The sequence below is a fragment of the Patiria miniata genome, unplaced genomic scaffold (genome assembly GCF_015706575.1).
Source record: "Patiria miniata isolate m_02_andy unplaced genomic scaffold, ASM1570657v1 HiC_scaffold_13, whole genome shotgun sequence".
In the NCBI taxonomy this organism is placed as follows: Eukaryota; Metazoa; Echinodermata; class Asteroidea; order Valvatida; family Asterinidae; genus Patiria; species Patiria miniata.
The window spans coordinates 3,143,146-3,166,464 of NW_024037051.1; the positions used below are offsets into that span (position 1 = coordinate 3,143,146).

General features: G+C 40.2%; 1 protein-coding gene across 2 annotated transcripts; it reads right to left on the minus strand.

Annotated features, from left to right (window-relative positions):
• Positions 1–1,709: 1,709 nt before the first annotated feature.
• LOC119719916 (protein SHQ1 homolog) lies at positions 1,710–20,040 on the minus strand. 2 transcript variants are annotated; one of them, XM_038189389.1, is made up of 11 exons: positions 19,875–20,040; positions 16,418–16,602; positions 15,296–15,360; positions 14,110–14,235; positions 12,936–13,102; positions 9,307–9,419; positions 6,914–7,056; positions 5,681–5,835; positions 5,417–5,594; positions 3,877–4,037; positions 1,710–3,025 (listed from the first exon to the last, which is right to left on the minus strand). In XM_038189389.1, exons 2-11 carry the CDS (start codon positions 16,558–16,560, stop codon positions 2,126–2,128), a joined length of 2,151 nt encoding a protein of 716 aa, XP_038045317.1. In that variant the 5' UTR covers positions 16,561–16,602; positions 19,875–20,040; the 3' UTR covers positions 1,710–2,125. The 2 variants fall into 2 exon arrangements, with proteins under 2 accessions (XP_038045317.1, XP_038045327.1); XM_038189399.1 differs by lacking the exon at positions 19,875–20,040 and adding an exon at positions 16,978–17,410.
• Positions 20,041–23,319: the final 3,279 nt, after the last annotated feature.

A 23,319-nucleotide genomic window follows, 5' to 3' on the forward strand; every position in this document is an offset into this window, starting at 1 on the left:
AAAAATGAAGTTGTATATTCTTTAAAAAAAGAAAAGACAAAATTTGGAAAAATCCAGTGCCACACATCTGAATCTGAAACACTGCTTAACCTTTGTGTACAGTTATGATGGCAAAGTATGACAATTGGCAATTTCCTTATCCCAGAATAAACAATGTGAAATGAAAAAGACACAGAATAACTCGACATGATGCATAATTAGTCAGAGGTGTGTACTTTTATTCAAGTAATACTTTTCAATTTAGCAATATATTTTGTACATTTTTCGGGTTGACAGTTATCTACACTATATGCAACTGGAAAAAAAAAACTAGTTTGAAATACTTTTCAAAGCAATACAAGTGTCTTGGTGGTGGAATTGGTACATGTATTAAAAAAAATTGAAAAGGACTTCCTTTTGGAGCAATAGATCTAAATCTTTAGTGTAGAAACACACATATTATTATATGATTAGATGTACTTTTGTCGTACCCCAAGTGGAAATTCTTTTTGTGTCACGGTTATTAGTCCTGGAAAAGATCCTTTGCTTTGATTTGTTTTTGTCAACAAAGCTGTTTTTAAGAGATTATACAATGTACATAGTTCAGTAGTGGATCTAGGGGTGGGGGGTCAACCCCCGTTAAGCTGCTGACTAATGTTATGCATACTACATGTACATGTAGTAGTAAAATGAAGCCATCTGACATTAAATCAGACATGATGGAAGTTTCGTACAACAGTGGCTTTGTATTATAGTCTAGAATAATTGAAATATTTTATATAGATGTATGGAGTCCAAAGTCAAATACCTGTAAACACAAATTTATGAGTAATTTATTTTATGTTGGTGACGGGAAATTTCAGAACGATAATATGCAATGTAAAATTGCATGGATCGAATAAAACATTTGTGAGAAAAATGTATCTCTGTGTTTAGCCCCTATCTGTATTGTTGATGTACCCTAACGTGGCGCGGCCCCTAACGTGGCGCACTATGATTTTTCGCCTGTAGCGCCTACCTGGAGCAAACGTTTTAACTGAAATTTCCCAGAAAGTGAAATTTCATCAATTTCTAAACACTTTCGTTCATAAATCGCGAGTTTATCAACCCGTTACAAAGTTAGAAGAAAAATTTCTTTTGGCTTGATTTTTCGATTTTATTTTGAAGTGCAACGTGAACCCTTTGAAAATGCCCCGAAAAATAAGAAAATAATTTTCTGACAAACATCTGGCTGGGTATGTAAGTAGAGATAATAATGACAGAATTTATCAACTTTACAGAAATTATTAAATGTTAATTTGTAATTTTCTGAGATTTATTCAAGTGCGCCATGTTATTAGGGAACACTCCACCAATTTGTGCCCAATTTCCGGACGCCACCGTTTTTGAATTTCGGATTAAATTTCATGACACCGAAATTTTTCACAGAGGTTAAAAAGCAAGCATTAATAACGTAAAAGTACCAGTATTTCAGTGCATGAATTTGAGGTTTGTCAACAAAGAGGTTTGGCAACACTACACGAGGACAGTCGGGTAAATGTCAAAGTGCGCCACTTTAGGGAACACCACCATATAAATTAAAATGGAAAAAGCCCTTAAAGCCCGGTTCATACTTCATGCGAATGCAAAGCGAATTTGACGTCATGAGACGTTTGCTGCGAAATTCGCCCAAGTTGAAATATGCTAAACTTTTACAAATTCACAGCGCAAATACTTGCCATGTCCTCACAAATTCGCGTATGAACCGGGCTCAACTATGTATTTGCAACAAAACAATTTTTTTTTATCCAAGTGAACAACTGCTCTCTCAACTGACATTGAGTTAAACATTTTGATGTAGCTGTCTAGCTGATCTTTGACAGATTTTAAAGCTGCAAAGAAGGGCTTTCCTCATGGAAGCTCTCAAATCACGCATGTAAAAAGTGGCTGTCCACACAAATGTGGCATTTGACTGACAATAAAACCATTCAGATATTTGGTGGATGATCGGATATCTGATATAAAATTCATCAAGCATAACCTGAGCCACATTAATTTGTGCAAACCTGTGAGTGCTATAATTCCCCCCCCCCCCATAATTCCAAATTTCCACGACCGGGCAATTTTAGGATTTTACGCCACTGACAAGTCTCAGTTGGGAAATGGATCACGAGTCTGGTTCCGAGTCTAGTTCACTTTCCGATTCTGTACTGGAGTCTGAATCGGAATCGTCCGACGACTCGGAATCAGACTCGGAATCTGAAGCAGATACTGTTGTATCTACTTTCCCATGGGACTGCCCGTTCCATTCTCTCTCAACACAACCAGTTACTTCTGGATCGCATTCCTCACTTTTGGCATCAGAGCAGCATTTCCCGAGATCAGCAACTGATTCTGGGTCACAAGGATGAAGCGTTTCGGACTTGGATCCTCTCTTGCCGAAAACATTTCCAGTTCTGTCAATTTCACGCTGTTCTCCATCACTAAGAATCTGACCATCGTCTTCAACTTGAATCTTATCCGCGCTCCCTTTCACAAAATCTGTTTGTTTTTCTGAACAGCAACTTGCACTCTCCTCACCAAACACCTCAATTTTCCTAGAAGGTGGCTTCCGTGCCCAGTCCTCTAACGAAACCGGCAATGTTGCTTTCGACACGGTATCCGTTTCTTTCTCTTTCTCATCACACTTTGAGGACTGTTCGCTTGCCTCCCCGGAAAGCTTCAAGTCTGACATTTTCGTTGCAACAACATTAAACGCAGATTCTTCCACTGTGGCACATTCACACTGGTCCCCTTGTCCGTTTGTAACTGGCTCCCAACAGTCCCCAGAGCTTTCGGCTGCTTCATAACCTTGTCTGTTTTCTTCACTGTTGTCTGGTTGTTTGACTGGGTTCGTGGTGCTTTCAGAGTCTAACCCCTCATAGAGAACGTGTGGGTAGCCATGTTGGTGTACGGATGATACTGCATCCTCGTCACGTTCTTCTTTACTTTCTTCCTGTATCGCCAGCTTGGCAGCCTGTTCTAGCTCTCTCAGTTCGAAGCCGATCTTGCTCTTTGAAATTTTCACCTGTTTCAATTTCAAAGTAAGATATTGTGTTTGATAAGAAGCAAAGATCACAAAGGCTCATTTCACTAAATTTCTGGGCTAAGTCGCTTACAAGTTTATTTGCTATAGACGCATTGTATCAGTAGTCTATGGAATATCCCCTTGCACATCAAGCGTCTATGATATGCGAGTAGATTGGGCAATTAATTATGAAAAACAAGTCTGTTTTGGACCTCGAGGTTCTGACCATTCAGCGGGCGCCTTCTATCGGGTCTTCCGTAACCCGTTGTTGTAATACAAAAAGATGGCATCCAAATTGACCAATCAACAGCTTAGTCCACATTTCTCATCGAAATGACGTCACAGCCTCTAAAGGCCACTCCAATTGCTTTTGGCTGGCATGCGGAGTCGCACAATATTGACATGCTATGATACATCAGACATCTAACCGTGGCTTGCCCGGTTGAATGTCTGATCCTCAGACATTCAACGTTAGTTCAGAATTCTATTGAAATAAATTTCAAGTTGATCTGTATTTTTTACAAACTGAAAACCTCAAAAATTGTTCAGACTCTGTATAAACCAATCCCTAATACAATGGGCCTATTGTGGATACACTTGTTCCCAATTTTAATCCCAGGTGTTTTATGAGAGGACACCAAAAAATATAAGGGTGTGACATAAACCTTTAAACAAAGGACTAGACACACATGCGTTTAACCCATTAGCCCTCAAAGCGCCCTTAACCGCCCTTAACCGCCCTTAACCGCCCTGCCATTTACTCCACAGCCCCAAAGATTGATGGAGAATGTAATACAATTTCATACAAGTGCTCGAGGGTTAAAAGGGCATAAAATGAAAATGAGAGTTACCTTTTTCAGAGCTGCAGCAATTGATGCGATCTTGTCATGACTGAGAGACTGCACCCACACGCAGTAGTCTGTGATATACAGCTCATTCAGGATGTAGCGAGGTTCATCTGCAGCCAGTATGCGGTGGACTTCCAGCAAACACTTCAAAAGCCGCCGCCTTCCTGATAAATTAAAAAGGAAAAGAAGACTGAAACACATATTTCTTTACTCCATGAGCTGATTGGAACTGATATTGCTGGACCTGATAGGGTAGCTATTGTCCTCTGACAAACCAATGACTGACTGACTGATCGACTGACTAAATCACTGAGTATACGTCAAGTCCCATAACTGAGACTTTCGGATCCAGCTTGATTAAAGAGGTTGTGGAATGCTCGAAGACATTTCCGTCATTTTTTGGGTATATGTAGCCTAAGGTGTGATGAAATAAAAACGACTATTGTTTCTGTCATGAAATGAGTACAAATGGTACTTTTGAGAGCTATTTTTCAGGTCCTGTTTCGACCCGAACGTACAATTTGTGTAAAAGTCGTCGTTGCGGGCAGCAAACAAAACACAGTAAATCGTGACGTAAAAAACAGGACTCGTTTATGCTACTCTGCATCGGGAGTCATGTTTATTACGTCACGATTTACTGTGTTTTGTTTGCTGCCCGCAACGACGACTTTTACACAAATTGCACGTTCGGGTCGAAACAGGCATGACAGGACTTGAAAAACAGCTCTCAAAAGTACCTTATGTACTCATTTTATGACAGAAAAAATAGTCGTTTTTATTTCATCACACCTTAGGCTACATATACCCGAAGAATGACGGAAATGTCTTCGAGCATTCCACAACCTCTTTAAGCGAGCCTGTTCATGTCTGCATGAACAAATCAAGAGGCATCATCGATGTTATTCTGAAACTATTCACAAACGTTAAGACCACACTGTGTGAAATACTCAAACCTTTGTACCAACTGAATTTCGTCCTTTTTGATTCCACAATTGAACATTTCAACTCGAGAGAAACAAAAAAGTGATGATGAAATTCTCCATTGTACTGCAAGGGATTTTTGTGACCAAGCGCCTCACTCACCTTAGTCTTGGATAACGACGTTGTTGGTATATATTGGATACTCAATCAACCGCCAAATGAGGGCCTTATCAAAACAAACCACTATTACGTCTTGGGAATCTTGTAGCGGTCGTGTCATGCGCGCGCGCACACCTATTTTACCTAATGTATGCAGCGCGCATTCAACACCTTGTACATTAGCTCCGAACCAAATTCCGAAATTTCAACCAGTAGCGTACAAGATGTTACAAGACTTTTGGGCAACTTCACTGCTGCCCTTTTGTCGTATGTAGTCCGCATGCGACCGAAAATGGACTGTATTTGCCTGCAGAAGTACTGCATGTGCAGCAGTTTCTCCATTTCTCAGGGGGCGATTTGACAAGATTCCAAAAGATTTGACAAGATTCCAAAAGATTCCACCTCTTGCGGCAGGTGGTCGCAGTATCAGTATAACAAGGTCTTGAATCAAGACTACACTCACCTAAAAGAAATATCCTCTGGACGTCCTGGATGACTCTGTTGGCGAGCTCCCAGTGCCTGTAGAGTGGATAGCAGAGGACCCTGCGACAGCACACGGTTACCACCTCATCCAGCGACGTGAACCAGTCAAGCCAGGACAGGGTTGGGCTGAGTTTGCATATGGTCCACGCTGATTCCACCTGAGGGTGACAGATGTTGATTTTGTTAAGCGCCAATCCCAATTCATATCAGGGAGGAGTTCAAATTACCAACCAAATCTTCTTACCGAGTTCTCACTGAGCGTTGTTCTGACGTTGTAAGCGTAAGCAAAGACGATATCCACTAGGCTCAGCAGCACTCCCTTCTCCATCTCAGGATTCAGGAGATAATGTCGGCATGGCAACCGTCTCATCTGCTCCTTCTCATCTTCGGTGAGATCCACTGAGACAAAAATTATAGAATAATTATAATAACAAGGATAATAATAATTGCCCTGGATTGGACATTTGGGAGACATCCCCATTGACTTGTGCACAACATTTTTCAAACTTAAATGTGCCCTAACCCAATGTTCCCTTGTCCTTTTTCCACGAATTTCGGTATGTTTACTAATTAGACCATGAGCAACAAATATAACCTAATTGTGACAGCAAAATTGTGCCTCTAAAGGGGGGCTGTGACATTAGGAGACATAAAACTGTCTCCCTAATGACCGATGTCTCCCACCGTTCGAAAAAATTACAATACAGTGTCTCCTTTTAAAGGGAATGTACAACATTTGCTTTTGCTGCATTTTTCAGAAATAAATGGATTTGGAGGATTAGTATGCTATAGCAAATATTGTTGAACTGACTTGTTTCACGTGTTGGGACTGTAGATGCTGGAAAAACCAAGAAAACCAATCATGTTGTAGTCTAGTTCCCTGACCCCACTTACGATGAAACATAGCAATTTGTACACTTTGGGGAATTGTATAAGGTCAGATAGACAGTCTAGCAGGCTTCACAGCTTTGTGATCAATTGCAAAGAAAATGCGGAATAACTAAATTTGAAACATTAGTAGCAGATTTGGAAAAAAGCCAGTTTTCTCCAATGCTGGTCGGCCGACCAGCGTTGGCAAAATACAATTTTTCTTGAAAATTTCAGCACACCAGGAGCTACGATTTTACAGGATGCTTTTGACTGTCATTCCCTAACAATCCAGTATAGGTATTTCGTGGTAATGAGATCGTTTCGTTTTTTGATGTTTGCAAATATTGTATCTTCCCTTTAATGGTACATTTAGGCGTTTAAGTATAATAATAATTTTTTTTTTTGAAGTTGGCTGATTTCAGGTCACTCAAGCTTAGACGCTGTCTTATTAACCCCTTAACGCCGGTATTGCTCGGCCCAGGGACAGCTGCACTGTGGAATGTGTACGTCAAAAAGAGTACATGTATTCAACCAAAGTGCCTTCCCATGCTGGATCACGTTTAACAATAATTCACGTAAAAAAAACAAATCAACAGAACTTTCTCACCGATTGGTTCTTCACTGGATGCGGGTTCCATCTGCTTGGTGGCTTGTTTGTTCTTTGCCTGTAACTTTCTCCACTCGTGGTGCCAAGGAGGTTTATGGGCCAGCAAGCTTTCTATGACGGAATCATCCTGATAAAGATCAGCCCTTTGGAAGAAAAGGGGGAAATTTCTTTAGAATTAACAACTGACAATGTGCATGTGAAGTGGTTGGCCCTGCTGTATTTGTCAGAGGGGGTGGGGGGGGGGGGGGATCTGTCCAACAGTTAAGAAGGATGGGAAGCTCACTGCACACAATAATCAGACTTCACAGATTTCTCCTTGATTGGCTCTTTGATGGTTTATCAGGCGATCAAATCCAGAACATGCAAAAGTGAAGCCTGACGTCTGAAACTTTTGTAGCTCGAAATATCGCACAATGAACAGCAGATAATTAAACCCGGCTAACCTTCCCAAATCCTCCAAAGTCCTCTTTGCAAAATGGAGGATTTTGCAAGATTGAGGCTATATATGGCGAAAATGTGTGGCTGATTTTGCAGGATGCACTGTGCCAAGGTCTTGGGCTGGACCTTGTGTTGTTTATGCTCAGCTGTGCATACATTTAGGCCTACATATACGATGTAGATTATAAATGAAATCCTTGGCACCGCTCCAGGATGTCACTGGCTCTGCCTCAACATATCGACAGTGATTGCTGGACGAATTCGCAGGATTGCGGCAGTGGTCACCCCTCCAAAGAGCACATTCAAAAAATAATGAAGTATTTTGCAGGATTGAGGCTGTACGCAATTTTTACATGGAGGCAGTTGGAGGATTTTGCAGGATTGAGGTTGCATCCTGCAAAAACTCCCTAGGGAGTTTGGGTTAAGGGCCAGGTACATGTGTAATTTGCAGGCAAATTGTTCTGGGCAATCTTTAAGAAGAAAACGAAAGGCATATTTGTATTCCATGTAATGTTTGAAGGAATTTCCATAAGCTGTTGAAAAAAAAACAGGTCAAGGCACCATAATGCAAGTAAGATGCAAAGATGACCTCATAGGGAAATCCCCAGATCCCAACACATGTACAGTGTGAGCCAAATAAAAACTATAGGCCTACACTTTTAAAATTGGCCATAGTTTTTTTCTGTAGTAATATAGATAAGATATTTTCATATGTACTTTTAGAGTAACTCTTCCTGCTTCTTTTGGTGACATTTTCACTGGATTACTTTTCATGCATGACTGCACAGGAGACAATTAAAGGGGTCGGGTGAAACCTGACTCGCACCAACTGGTCAGGGCTGGATAAGAATGAGACACAACCATTGCCTTGGTTCTAGTCATGGAATGCATAATCAGTTCAGATTTGTGGATCTTGCTTGCAAGAGTTTCAGTAGGCAAATCTGGATGACCTCCAGGAAAGGATAACTCGTGAAATTGACATTCTCAGACAAGACAGGGAGGTGATTCGCCGTGCTGTTGCAGGAATGATGCGCCGAGCCCAGCTGTGCATTGAACGAGATGGTGGCCATGTTGAGGACTAAGACACCATGGAATTTAATTGCCTTTTTAATTTAATTTAAATGTTTTAAATAAACACAAAAGTTTAAAAGCTAATGAAATCCTGTTTTGTCTCTTTGTTAGACAATGGTTGTGTTCTTTTAAATTGTTTCTTACTTATCCAGCCCTGACTAGTTGGCGCAAGTCAGATTTCACCCGACCCCTTTAATTGTCTCCTGTGCAGTCATGCATGAAAACTAATCCAGTGAAAATGTCACCAAAAGAAGCAGGAAGAGTTACTCTAAAAGTACATATGAAAATATCTTATCTTTATTGCTACAGAATAAAACTATGGCCAATTTTAAAAGTGTATAGTATTTTTTTTTACTCACACTGTACATATGAAGATCATGAGTAACATTTTGAGTAACATTACAGATGAATGTACAAGTATATGGGGGTAATGTGGTACCAAACATTATTGTATTCACACAATACAAATGTAGATGGTATTAAAGTTTGGCGCATACTGCATGTACTGGAAAGTAGGGGGCACCGCAAAGTTGCTGAATTTTATACTTCGGCACCAAAAAACTTTCTCCGTTTTAGTTGATATCTGAAGTCTATGTTTTTGCACGCATAAAGCAGCATTGTCTATATACTGGCCAGTAAAACAGTTTTGCAATGACTTCCTGGCCAAAAGTTGTTTTATGTACTCTGAGAATCTGAAATAAATTTCTGCAATTGAAAAGATAAGGGAAAAAGGTATAATACCCCTTACTTATTTCTCAAAAATTTATTATGAGGCTGAGGCTGAGCTTCTGGCTTCCATGGTTAATGGTCTAAACTATTCTTTTCTTTTTGTCGATAAAAACAGAAGATTGCATCAAATACTTGAATTGACAAATGCTACTCACAGATAGTGTTCCTCATCAAACTTGTCATTTTCTGCAGATTCTCTGGCCTGTTTCCTCTCCATTAGCTGTGTTGTGTCTGGGCTTGGTACATCGACAATGTCACAAAGTTCTTCCTGTGAATTAAACACCAGAATCACAATGAAGTCCATAGGTGGTGCAATTAGGCGGGGGTGGGGCGGGGGGTAGCAAATCAGTCAAGGAAATAGCCTACAAAACCCTCATCAGACCGAAGCTTGAGTACTGCACATCAATGTTATGTTATGTTATGTTTTATTCCACAAATAGGAACAAACCCCATGACCCTGGGGAAGGGTTACAACAGTGAAATTAAACATTAAATTATTTGGCAGGTGGGTTAACAAAGAATATGCTTTGAAATTACGTCATGCTTTGCCTCTCTTTAAGATTTGTACATTGGAAAATAAATTTAGCCACACATATAATAGTGCGTTTATCTGCCGACGACATGAGAAAAATGAATTTATCATTTTTTGTTAAACCATTAAAGCCAAGCTCCATTTTACAAATTTCAGTGAGAAAGTTAGCGAAGTTTGGTGCGCCGTCTTTCGAGAGGTTCCCATCAATATGGGATCCTCATCACAACAACTCCAAGGCATCTCTTGAGAAAATCCAACGCCGAGCTGCTCGCTTTGTTCACAATGACTACAGCAGGAACTCAAGTGTCACAAACATGCTGGCAAACCTCCGATGGGAACCTCTCGAAAGACGGCGCACCAAACTTCACTTAATTTACATCTTTAAGGAAGTCCATAACATCATTTCAAGTTTTTCTATTTTACTATTTTTATCTTTGACATTTTTATTCCTTGTATCGACTTTTTCAAACATTTTAACGTTACAGTTACTTTTTTTTATTTATTATATATAATGCTATAGTATTAGTTTATTTTTTAAACTTGTAAAGCGCCTTGAGCGTCTTTTTTAGATGGATTTTGGCGCTATATAAATGTTCTCTATTATCATTATTATTATTATTATCACTCCATCAAACGTCAACAGTCGCCATCATCATCATCATCATCAACATCATAAAATCCACCAGACTGCAAACCGGGCCTCACATCTTAGAAACCCCACCATTCAACAAGAACTGTTACCAGTATTCATTCTACCCCCGGACAACTCGCGAATGGAACATCCCCCAACCAGACGTTATAGCTCAACCTGACATCAAATCATTCAAAGAGAGACTGGATCAAATAAATATGGATGAGCTGGTCAGAAAAGCTCATTACAAAATTGAATCACCTCCGCCACACTGACCTATGCGTTATAACCACTATCTGGTGGTGCTTGCATAGTATTCAGCACAGAGATGAAACTCGCATATGGCAAAAAAATCGGAAAATAGGCCGAACAAAATACGTGTCCGAAATCTAGGCCGCGCTGCAGTTACACATATACATGCATGTACAATACACTTCATGCCCAATTTCCGAACACCAACTCCTGCTTTAGTTTCGATTCTAACAAAATTTTACGATGAAAAAAAATGGTCAGTGGTCAGTGCTTTCATTGCATAAAATGCCTAAATTACGGTTAGAGTAATGGAGTCATCAATAAAGAAGTTCACTTCTTACTTGAAAAAGTCGAGGGAAAAGTCCGAAAGACAAGGGCACCGTTCATGGTGCTTCAATCATGTCCATGATTCAACCACACAACTCCACTACTCCACTTGCATTCTTACGTGGGGAAAAATCAGGCATTATCGTCTTTCTCTTCCAACAAATGCCAGTGAAATGTTTCGCTAATGCTCTCTTCGCTATCCTTGAGATAATCATCACGATTTTTAAAGCATTGCATTTTGTACAACTAAATCTGAAACCTCTGGAAATCGCACAACATAATGATCTTATCCACTGGATTGTTCACAAGGCCACCGGTTCCCGCTAGCATACGGTACGGTGCGGTACGTACACCGGTACCATTGCATATATTCGCACGCACGTGCGACACAGTGATTTTTCCATGTCGCCTGTCAATGTTTAACCTTTTGTCCAGCCGGAGAAGGCTCCCATCAGTGTTATGCTCTTTGTTTCTACCGTTGAAACACCCAATAACGACTGGTGAAAGAGATTAAAACTACGTTCGCGATGATTTTAATGTGCCATTTCCATCGACTTTTCATCGACTTTTCTTCGAAATTATGATTGAAATAAAATGACATTTTGTGAAAAAAATTGTTACAAAATCAAATTTTGTGGGACACACTGTAAAAAAATCGGAAATTTCGTTGGAAAATTCAAAAAGTCGGATTTCCAATTAAAATCGGAAAAGTTTCATCTCTGTCAGCAGAAGCAGAAGCAGGAGGAAAATGGATGGGGAGGGCATTCGACTCTTCTATGTTTCAAAATGACGTCTCTCCAATTACCCTCCACATAATACAGTATATGCAGCGTACCAACATTTACATAAACATGATAAAGGAAATGTACTATTAACCCTAACCCCTTGGGTATATTTACGAGAAAGTATCCTGAATCCACCAAAATCCATCAATTTTGCTATGCAAAAAAAAATTGGTGGCCAGTCCATCAGAATCCACCTGTTAGCCGGGAGTAAATCTGTTGAGATCCTGAATCCATCAAAGTCCTGCAGTACCGCTAGGCTTCATGTCCTGAATCCATCAAAATCCCCCAACTTTTTTCAATATGGAGGTATCCTGAATCCGCCGAAATCCCCCGAAACAGGGTCGTGGGTTTTGAAGGATTCAGGTACGTTAGGGTTAAAGTTCCCAAATTGCCTTTTTCACCAAGAGAGGTCCACCATGCGACAAAACCCCACCGACTCATTAGAGCCTATATACAACATTGCATTGACAAACGTCGCCAACTGATGGTGTAGCATTTTTCGAGCGTGTGTTATCATGGGCTGTGGAAATTTTATCAGAGGTCAACTGATCATGCATTATGCACGTTTTGCAAAACTCGCCCCACCATATGCTCACTAGCGCAATTATTACAAGTCATATTTTGCATATATTGGCCATGCTGCCGTGTATACAGAAGTGGAACTTTTCAGACTACGCACCAAATCGTAGCTAAGACTTTCAACTTCACCCACAAAATTATGCATTTCACGAATCAAATCCTAAAAAATACCACAGTCGAAAAAAGACTAACTTAACACTCACCAAAAAAAATACACGAAAAACCTTATGAGTATGCAATAAGAAAAATGCTGATAACGTGGGACAGAAGTAACCAATTTTGACACAGTCAAAAGGAATCTGTAGTATTGATTACAGAGAATTAGAAAATGATGTCGTAATACATCATGTGATCGTTTTTAACCAATAAGAAGCTTGGAAACCGGGTGAATCCCTTATTGATGCATTGGTCCATACCAGTGTGACGTCACGTAATGAGGCGGTGCTGTTCGCCAGTTGACTAATTTGCATAAATTATGTCCGTGAATTTTTCTGATAGCGATGTTTAGTCATGCATTGTGTTACATTAAATAAAAGTTTTTCTGTGATGAATCGATAAAAATATGACATGCTGGAGCAGTTTGGGACGGTACAGGGAGTAACAGCCAGGATCGTTTGGGGCAGTACAGGGACTAACATAGTCAATTAGCTTCAAATGCTGCCGTTACTGTTTCCTTACTTGCAACCTCTGGAAAACACCACTCCTCTTGTTGGCAAACCCATAGCTTGTTTCACCCCAGAGGGAGTCTTCCTCTTGCTGGAAGGGCTGCTGTTCCACCTGCCAGTCAATCTCCCCCTGGTCATCCTCAGCATCCTGGCTCTGCTCTCCTGCCTCACCACTCTTTCCTACAAATGGAATATAATGAATCTCGTTTTTAAATAGCCATATATGGTGGACAGAAGGGCGCTATTTAGAGTAGGTAATTTTGAGTGTAAAAATCTCCAAATGGTGTCTTTTGGTTGTGTCCACAGTATCTCAACTGATTCCATAAAATCAACCGATTCCATAAAAGCAACTGATTCTATAAATCAACCGATTTCATAAAAACGACTGATTTCATAAACTTAACTGAAATCAATTATAAGATGGAGTTTTGCGTCGGGGTGATATAAATCAAATTAGGTTTTGCCCTTCACCAACGTTTGAACACTGTTTACTCAGTGTGTTACCTCCTGAGTGAAAGTTGGAAAAAATCACTAGGGTGGGACTCGAACCCACGACCTCCTGCTTTCTAGTGCAGATGTCTTACCACTCGACCACCGAGCTAATGGGATCGGCTGGCTGGTTCGAATCTGATGTACATAGCAGCGGGTACCACATACACTATTATAAGATGGAGTTTTGCGTCGGGGTGATATAAATCAAATTAGGTTTTGCCCTGAAATCAACTGATTCCTGAGCATTGAGCTACATGTATATTAAATTACTAGAGCGCTAACTCATGTACAAAGTGATGCCTACTGGGCGCATCCATGTTTGTACACAAACCTATGGAGAACTAGACATTGTATACGTATTTTGTACGTCTATTTGCATATCTACATTTGTATTCCATACCGATGCGTCATCAAAGCCGATACGCACAAAACCGAAACGCACGATCAGCAAATGGGCGTGTCATTTTGTTCTACGCAAACATGCTTTTTGCCGTGATGTTTTTTACTTGCGCGTTGCATTTAGAGTACACTTTTAAAATTCAATCCATTTATTCTGATCGTGTTCTACAAACACACCCATGAATTCAAAATGTCTGCGCCCAAAGCTTCTCCGGGCACAAGAATGAGGAGTTAGCGCTCTAGTAATTTAATTCAGTGACGCCACTCTATGCTAGGCGTCTAATTGTCTGACCTACCTGTGACCTCAATGCCAGGTTGCTCAGCCGACCTTTGACCTTTTGGAGCCAGCAGGAGGGTCAACATGTCCAGGCCTTGGAAAAGCTCTCCCGGAGTCTCCTTGGGGAGATTGACTTCAAACGATCCTTCAATCAAGAAGGGCAAAATCAATTTCAGAACCATGTGGAAATATTCATAAAAATTATGAAATGCGAGGCTTTCTTGCAAAATGAGATAGAACTGGGCAGAGGTCTAAATGAGGATTTGCAAACTTGTATATATTAGGAAAGAGAATAAAACTCTCCTTACAATACTGTTTGTTGCATTTTAACATGGGACATTTTGTTGTGAGGATATGGCTGTTTAAACTATTATGGACATGTTAAAAAAAACCTAAAATACTGAGTTTTGTGTTCTTGAAAAGGAAAGATACTAACTGGTTTCTCTTAATGAAAAACATATATTCTAAGATTTGTATTACTATTTCTTTAAAATATGTGTAGTAGACATACATGTATGAAAGATTACAAACTGAGAATTGAAAAAAAACATCGTTGTTGTACTTTTCCTAAGATTTGTATTCAAATTAGGAAAATACAATGTATGTCAGGAATAATGTCACACATTGGACCCTAAATTTATAGAACGACCCATGTATTAAAGCTACAGTCCATCATTTGCAGCTATCCAAAAAGTAACTGGCGTTATTATTGTTGAAACACATACTTGGTTGAACGAAAGTAAGGGGACTAAACTCCCTGTGACATTATTCTTGCTGGCATGCTGTCATTTTGAAGAAATCAACAAAAGAACGCATCGTTTGAAATTTTCCTTAGTAGTTTGTTTTTTTTATTCGGCGAAGCGCACGCAAGCATTGACACGAAGCATACGCGCGCATTTGTAATTCGTCTGATCAGTGCGCGACATCGCATACCTGCAAGCGGCTCAGTGAGAACGCGTCTCGAATGCTGAATTCAGGCCCAATTCAAAACATGATTCAGCAACTTTTGATTTGAAATCGAGACTCTAGAATGTTATTTTTCTAGGAATATACAGCTGAAGCTGAGCTGAAACTTCATCAGGTTAGTTGTTCAGCACCCGTCTTTAGATTTTGATCACTTTTGTTGTTTAAAATGAACAAAATACACAAATTACAAATGATGGACTGTACCTTTAAACAAAAAGTAAACCTTGTTAATATCATACCTGTGTCTACGTCATATTTTGCCTTCTCTCTGCCATCTTCCAGAACTCTACCAGGGAGTTGAAGCCTGGACATAAAAAAGAAATACAACAAAACAATGTTTATACATGCAACGAAAAGATTCTGCCTTGATTCAAAACCGGATCAGACTCTTTATCATTCACAATAGTCTCAAGTGAGCGCAGTGGCATAAAACAAGGGGGGCGGGGGGGGGGGGGGGGGGAGACCCCCTCCATTACTAAAAAAGGGAGGGAGGTGTAGCTGCACATCCGATTAATGCATTGCACATGTTCTCTGCACATGGTCCACTTGAGCGTGGCAAACTGTATGCCGACATGGCCTAAACCGTCAGTCTCCGGTATTGTCTCAAATCTCTGCTTGATCTCCGTCCCAAGTTTCAGGCATACACTCTGGCAAAAGAATTTGGTAACCCCCCCCCCCCCCCCTGGTCAAGGCGTTTGACGATAGTGTCCAATGATCGATGGTTGGCCGTGAACAACAGTATCGGTACACTATGCACTCACACGTACATGTACTACATGAAGAGCGCCCTCACGCGGCTAGGCTACAATATGCAAATCAGCTGGTGCTGAATGAACGCCTTGGAACATTCGTGAGCCTTGACTTATGTTTCTTTATTTTGTCGCTGGATTTCCAGCAACGATAATGTATGCAAATAAAGATGAGATTATTATTCAGTACTTGGTTGTGGAGGCTCATTTTTTACATGGACAGAGAGCTGGATATAGTGTGGCTACATTCTCAAACAGGTTTGGAGTCTGCAGACCAAATATAAATAGATGTAAATCGGGGGACACAATTACGATAATGGCCCGAAAAGTTAGGCCATGCATGCCGCCCTGATTTGCATATCGTAGCCTAGCCGCATGAGGTCGCTGTTCGCGCTTCGTAAAGTATGCGTGATTGCATAGAGCGCGGCTACTGCTGTTGGTGGCGGACTATCGATAGGACTCTTTCGTTGAACGCCTTGGTCTAGCTATGCCAATGAGTGAGTTTGCATGCAGTTTGCAGCAGTTTTTGGATTTCGTGATTTCATTAAACTGAAAAAAAAAGTGTCTTGAGATGTTTTAGACTAACTTGAGAAGTTTTAGCTCTGTTACTACCTCAGAAAGTATGGCTTGGCGTAGAACTTGAAGTCATTTCCGTCCACGAAGATCTCCACCTCCGTCACTTTGGCGTAGCGTGCTTTTATCAAGATTTTCAAGAAGTCTGCATCCTGACCTAGTTCAAACGCTGGGGTCAGCATTTTTTTTTTTAAGGATAAAGACTTCGTCTGGGACTAAAATCACTGTAAAAACAAAAAGACAAAAAATATGATTTTTCAGACATCTCATGAAAAACTACAGCAATGGCATATACATGTCCTCCGTCCCCTTTCGTTTCCTATTTTATTGCTTTTTGTTATAATATTTTTGAACGGATGTTCCAGCACTTCACAACTGGTATTTTGTTATTTATTTATTAGGCCAAAAAAATATATATTTTTGCTTCCCATTACATGCCTTTCAAATATAGGGTCTGTAGGTCAGAATTTTTTTTTTGCCAATTTTTTTGTTGTGCTGATTGAATGGGGTATTCAATTGCGAAATTTCAGCCTGAACTATTTCCATTGCACTACGAAAGCTAAAAAAAAAATTGGCGACGAAAAGTTATTAAAACTTACCTTAATTATTGTCAAAACATTTACGGTCGATAATTCTTACAAATATTGGAAAATTCAGGTCAGACACACCATGTTAACAACGCCAGTCATGACGGGAAACTTGGCTAACACTGTCCTTCCATTGCGCGTTATAAGCCTGCGTGATGCATATGTGTGGCGTGCAACGAACCTCACTTTTATGGTTGGAAATTTTGGGGAAACAGGCTACATCATATCACTCCAAATACGAGTAGTACGACCTCAAAAGAAATGCATGAACGCGCAGAAGACATAAAGAGACAAGAGAGATCAAGTTCTGTGAATTAACTTGCAAAAAAATGTTCCTTCTCCATCCATGTTTTCTTGACATTTTACGATGTCTAAATCCAACCTACAACTGCCATGACTGCACTCTGCAGTGCACAGCGCGGCCTTGAATGGACTAGTTACCGCACTTCTATCATGCCTTCTTTGGCCCTTTTAGTGCGCGGCGCAGCGGGAACCAGTCATCGCTGCATTGAGCATTACGTACATGTACATGTACGTACATTGTACGAACGTGTTGTCATATCATTACCGCGACATTGAACTGCAAAATAGTTATTAATCAAATTAGGTTTTGCCCTTCACCAACGTTTTTTTAAACACTGTATACTCAGTGTGTTACCTCCCGAGTGAAAGTTGGTAAAAATCACTCGGGTGGGACTCGAACCCACAACCTCCTGCTTTCTAGTGCAGATGTCTTACCACTTGACGAACGGAGTTAACGCGATCGGTTGGCCGGTTCGAATCTGATGTACATAGCAGCGGGTACCGCTGCTATGTACATCAGGGTAGTTATTGTGAAGCGAACTTGTAAAAACAATGGAGGTTTCTTCCCAAAGAAGTGAATGTAAGTAGGCAGACAAATAAATACAAGTATTTTTGAGGCAAAAGGATTGTTGAGAGGTGTTTTGTGAAGACACAAAAGACAACAGGATTTGTTTTTATTTATTTATTCATTATTCTTTTTTTTTTAGACTTGTCAATACAATTTTAAGGTTCGCAGCCTAAAAATAGGGTTGGTCGGGCATGAAGGAAGAAATAGGTCGGGTAACCGGAAGCAGAAATATTTTGTATTTTTTTTTTTTTGGCCTTACGCAGGCTGTGTGGGCCTACACGTAATTGTAGTCCGAGTAACTAGGACTCTACGAATCGCCTTTTTTAACATTTGGACATGGTCGGGTGATAACGTTAGAGTATTTTTTACCATTTTCACTCGTATCCCCGATCATAATCTTCAGATTTCACCCCCAAAACAGTCTTCAAACTGCCTTATGCGCCCCTGTAGGCTTCAGTGGGAATTGGAAATACAAATTGTGGTGGTTAGGTTTACAGCGATCGTGTGGTGTAGGGCCCGGTTCCTATCTAAGGGAACAAATTCCACTTTAAAATTATTGGACCTACCAAACTAGTTGGCGACATTCTCAATAAACAGGTATGTCATAGATAGAGGTCAGGCTTTTGATTTTTGGAAGGAAATTTGGGGGTAACATGACGATGACAGCGCGGCGGCAACACTCGACCCGAAAATAAAGATGGCGATCACCGCGCGATGAACCGTGAGCACGCACGGCACGCTGAATAGCAAGGCACAAACCGCGCAGGAAAATCGTGATTTCTACCCCAAGAATCTGTTCGAAATTGCAAAACGGGGCGTCATTAGAATTGAGAAAAGTCTGCTTTTGATTTTAAAGGTGATTTTTGAGCAATAAAAAACATTTTTGACTCTAATTTGATCAAAACAAAACAGGGGCCCTACACGATCGCCAGGTTTAGGCCTACATACGTGTACCTTTGGCATGTTTGGGAAGAAAAGAGGAATTTCACCTTCAATTCTGAATTTGGAAAAAAAGGGTCATTACAATGAAACTGAGAGAAGTAATTTCATTTTTTAGTAATATTAATAAGAATTCAATTTCTTGGTTCTAATTCGAGGAGCGAAACAAAACAGGGGCCCTAGTACTAGCCACATAAATGTGGCCAATTTACTGGACTAGCTCCGTAAATAAAGGCCACACTTTTACCATGTACAAAAACATGTTGAACTTTGTCAAATTTTGATTTTCACATTTAGGCTTAGTTTGAAGTTTATTTTTGCTTTAGAAGCATACTTCACCCTCTTTTAAAGGCTAATCAGAAAGTGCTGCCTTTTTCAGATGTCTATTTTTCGTGAAATTTCGAGATTCCTTTGCACACGTTTGCGTATCAAAATTTCAACATGAAATTTCACGAAAATTAGACATCTGAAAAAGGCAGCACTTTCTGATTAGCCTAGTAATTATAAAGAGGGCTAGTAGTACTTGAGTTCTAAAGCAAAAATAAACTACAGTAGTCAGTAGGCCTAGTACAATTTACAAACTAAGCCTAAATGTGAAAATCAAAATTTGACAAAGTTTGACATGTTTTTGTACATGGTGGGGGTGGGGCCCTTATTTACGGAGGTAGTCCAGTAAATTGGCCACATGGGGCTACTAAAACATGTACTAGCTACGCTACGCGATAGACTATGTCCGAAAACTGGGCAGCATTAATGGACAACATTTCAAAAGTCAAAGTGAGTGTTTTAAACATTTAAACAGCAAAATTGTACGGTAATCCTTACTTTTAGGACCCCGTTCCTATATAGGAAGGGAAAGACTCACCAAAACAGTTGACTAAATGACACTCAAAATTGACATTCTGATACTTCTTGGCACATCTGAACAATTGGCAATGACACCTTCTTGACTTCTAAAGACTGCTTTAGCCTGCAAAAGTCACTTTGGTACTGGACAGACATCTGCAAAAGTCAGTTTTGAACAGAACTCGTAAAAAATAGAGGTGTCCTAAAAGTAAGGATTACCAATTGTACTTTGTAGTGTTTTACTATACTCCACCTTTCACAGATACTATTCAAGCTATTTTCATCAGTTATGTAGCATTGCTGGGGAGAATCGACAACGAATTGCAAACACGCACGTGTTGTGATCAGTCCGGCACACAACATAAATACACGGTTCACACCTCTCGTCTAAGGAGGGCGTGCTTCATTCCGATTTTTGGTGCTGATGACCATAGGGGTGCATACCTGCAAATAAACTCCCATAGACACTAGTGCTAAATGCCCGTACTTCAAAATTCTTTTAAAAATACTCAAAACTCTCACAGGTATTCAAGCTGCACAGAAAAATGATGATCAATGTGTCATCTTTCATTTTCTTTTCAATTTATGGTGGGTTGACCATTGACTTTTCGAGATATTTTCACGCAAAGAAGACGACCCCTATTTTCCCCAAAGCGGAAAAGTAGCCATCTTGAAAAACGATCCCTCCACAACATGGCAAAATAGCGCCACTTTCGAGCCCAATAGCATCCAAAATGCTCAGAATTGGAAGCCCCAAGTCCGGGCCAGAGGTTCACTACCATATCCCTTCAATTCCCCAATTTTACGGCGCTCAGAACTCTCTATTATAGAATATTTTGAGGGTATAACTTTTATTCATGAGCTTGGCGGATCGATTTACAGGTGTGTACCCATAGACATGTCTATGCTGATGACACGTATTTCCACAGATAAAGATACAACATACATCCAATCAAATTAAGCTCGATTTGCCTTTTTAAAGTTTTTTTTTTTGGGGGGGGGGAATCTATAATGTAGGCCTATACTGATGACTGTGATTTTTATCCATCCAAATAAGACCATCCCCTACGGCAGTCATGATGAAGTTTATCGCACTGACAATGATCTATCTACATGAATGCAAAATACACAGTTTTTTGGTCCATTTTTATCCGAACTCCAGAAATGGACGTTTCAGGTCCCGGATAGACCCTGGACCAAAAGGGAACAAGTACCGTTTCAGTCGCGATCAAAATAGCCCACGGATGCTATAAATTATACTCGTAATTGTTTTAGCTTCTACTAATCAAAAATTAATGAGACATATAATTTAGGGCAGCATGTATTAAACCATGATTAAACCGATAACTGAAATTGTGCGAATTATCATTATGGCCAAAAGTAGGTGGATCTTCTTCGTTTGTGACCAAGCGATCGCTAGCTTTAAAATATTCCGCTAACTGAAACGAATAATAGGTCAACACAAGTTAACAGAAATCAGTGGCGTAAATCTGTGCCGCCGGCGAGTGGGTGGGGGGGGGGGGGGGGGGGGGGTGGGGGATGACCCAAATCCTAACCTACTACTAGATTGTCACGGGTAGTCCGTGGGACGAGGCTTTTTTTTCGCTCGCCACGCGGTCTGGTTCGCCGAATTTTATAAAACTTCCCAGACATGTAGATTATGGTGTATCATATCGAACAAACTTTGTTCCCCGATTTCACACTTTGTTTGGAAATGAGAAAATCTGACATAAAAACGTCGAAAATTCTACATGAGAAAAAAAAAATCAGAAACAGCGCCCTCTATTGACATAGTCAGAAACATTTTCTCACACAATGGCCGTACGAGTTCGGGCGGTCTGTTCTCGACGCGAGTATTTTTATTGTTCTCGCACTCGAACGGCGGAAACTCGACCCACCAACACTGCACTTAGAATAGGATCTCACACCATCGTACATGACCTAAGTATGCCTGAAATTAAAAAAATGTTATAATTTGATGCAGCCTCAAAAAAAGAAGAAGAGGCGGGTGAGCCGTTGGGTTTTACTGGTGGTTTTAAGGGAATGGATGGAGCAACAACAAAACATGAATCAATTCTTAAAAAAATATTCAAAATAATAAAAACGATTCTCAGCTGAAACAAAATAATAGCAGTTGTAATGCTGCCACTCAACGCTTCCAAATAAAGGAATATAAGTTAATTTCTTCTTAAAACGTTTGCAAACAGAGTCCTTCAATTTGCGATGAGACTTTTGACATGTTAGGCCTATATATAATTTTTGAGTGGTTTTGTAATAAGACGCTTCAACTTATCTGGTATACATGCATATAATTCTGCGTCACTGCTATTGAAAAGGGGGAAAATCTGTTAAAACAATTTCATTTATGGATTTTCGACAAATCCCACCCCCCCCCAAAAAAAAAACAGGGGGAAGCAGAACTGAGAGATATTACCCTGAGATTCTCATCTAGGTATACGGTTTAACTATACCTATCAATTTTTATTTGGCTAATACATAACATTCAATCTTAAAACTTTAAGTGCATTGATCATTTCAAGTTGGACAAACTGTTATATATAAAAAGGGTTTGGCATCGTAATGAGAAATAATAACACAAATCTAGAATATGCATGTATTATGAAAGTTGAAAGAAGTATAGATTTTCCCGGGTATTTTAAAACATTTTTCGTTCAAATTCACAAACTCTAACATTCAATTCGCCGAGAACAATTTCACACGCTTTTAACAAACTAATTAGTCATTTACCATTCAATTTCAAAGTTTGGTCAACGTCTTTAGTCACCGTTTTTAATGATGAAATTCGTCTAAGCTGTTGCCGAATGGCAGCATTCAGTGATCAAATTCGTCTTATATACATGTAAATCAATTAGACGAATATAATTTCTGAATGACAAGGTTTGGCGTAGACGAGACGAAATTGAATACTCCGTGACGAAAACGTGTGTTCATCGTTTGAATTCGCTTGAACTGAATTTGAAATTGTCTGACACCAGACGAAATTAAACACAGAGAGTGCACTAAATCAATGTTGATGGACAAATTTGAATAATAGCAGGGAAAACCTATATTATCTGGCAAGCACTCATTGCGCGCGAAAAGGGTTCTGACTGCGTCAATCGAGGGCGCTATTTCTTACGTTTTTTCTCATGCAGAATTTTCGGCGTTTTTAGCCCAGATTTTCTCATTCTCAAACAAACTGTGGATTAGGGAACAAATTTTTTCGAAATGGTACATCATAAACTACATGTCTGGAAAGTTTTATAAAATTCGGCGGACCAGACCGCGTATCTCTAAAACTAAAGCGTTTTCAGGATCTCGTCCCACGGACTAGGGCCCTCAAGCGGGCGCTAGCACCAGTGTCGCACCCAGAATTTGGCTGGGGGGGGGGGGGGGGGGCTTAAAAAAGTTCTAAGAAAAAAATTGGGTTTTTTTTTTCGGGGGCGGACCATTTTGACGTTAGTGGCGCCACTTCCACCCCTATTATACTTCTCGAAAATGGGCCACGTACATGTCACCAAGGTCAAATCGTGGGACTAAAAAAAAAATATAGACAAAAATTGACCACCTCTTCGGGGGGGGGGGTTCAAGCCCCCTGAACGCCCCCCCCCCCCCCTCCTTGGGTGCGCCACTGCCCAGCATTCGCATGAGTCCTTCTCGGGAAATACCACTACCGTACGCTGTAATGTTATCCTTGC

Excerpts from the sequence above, each read along its gene's own strand:
- LOC119719916 (XM_038189389.1), bottom strand. The coding sequence starts at position 16,560 with ATGCTGACCCCAGCGTTTGAACTAGGTCAGGATGCAGACTTCTTGAAA. Across the intron at positions 14,236-15,295 it reads AAAATATGACGTAGACACAG|GATCGTTTGAAGTCAATCTC; the intron begins GTATGATATTAA and ends TCTTGATTGAAG. Across the intron at positions 4,038-5,416 it reads CCAGAGGATATTTCTTTTAG|GAAGGCGGCGGCTTTTGAAG; the intron begins GTGAGTGTAGTC and ends TTAATTTATCAG.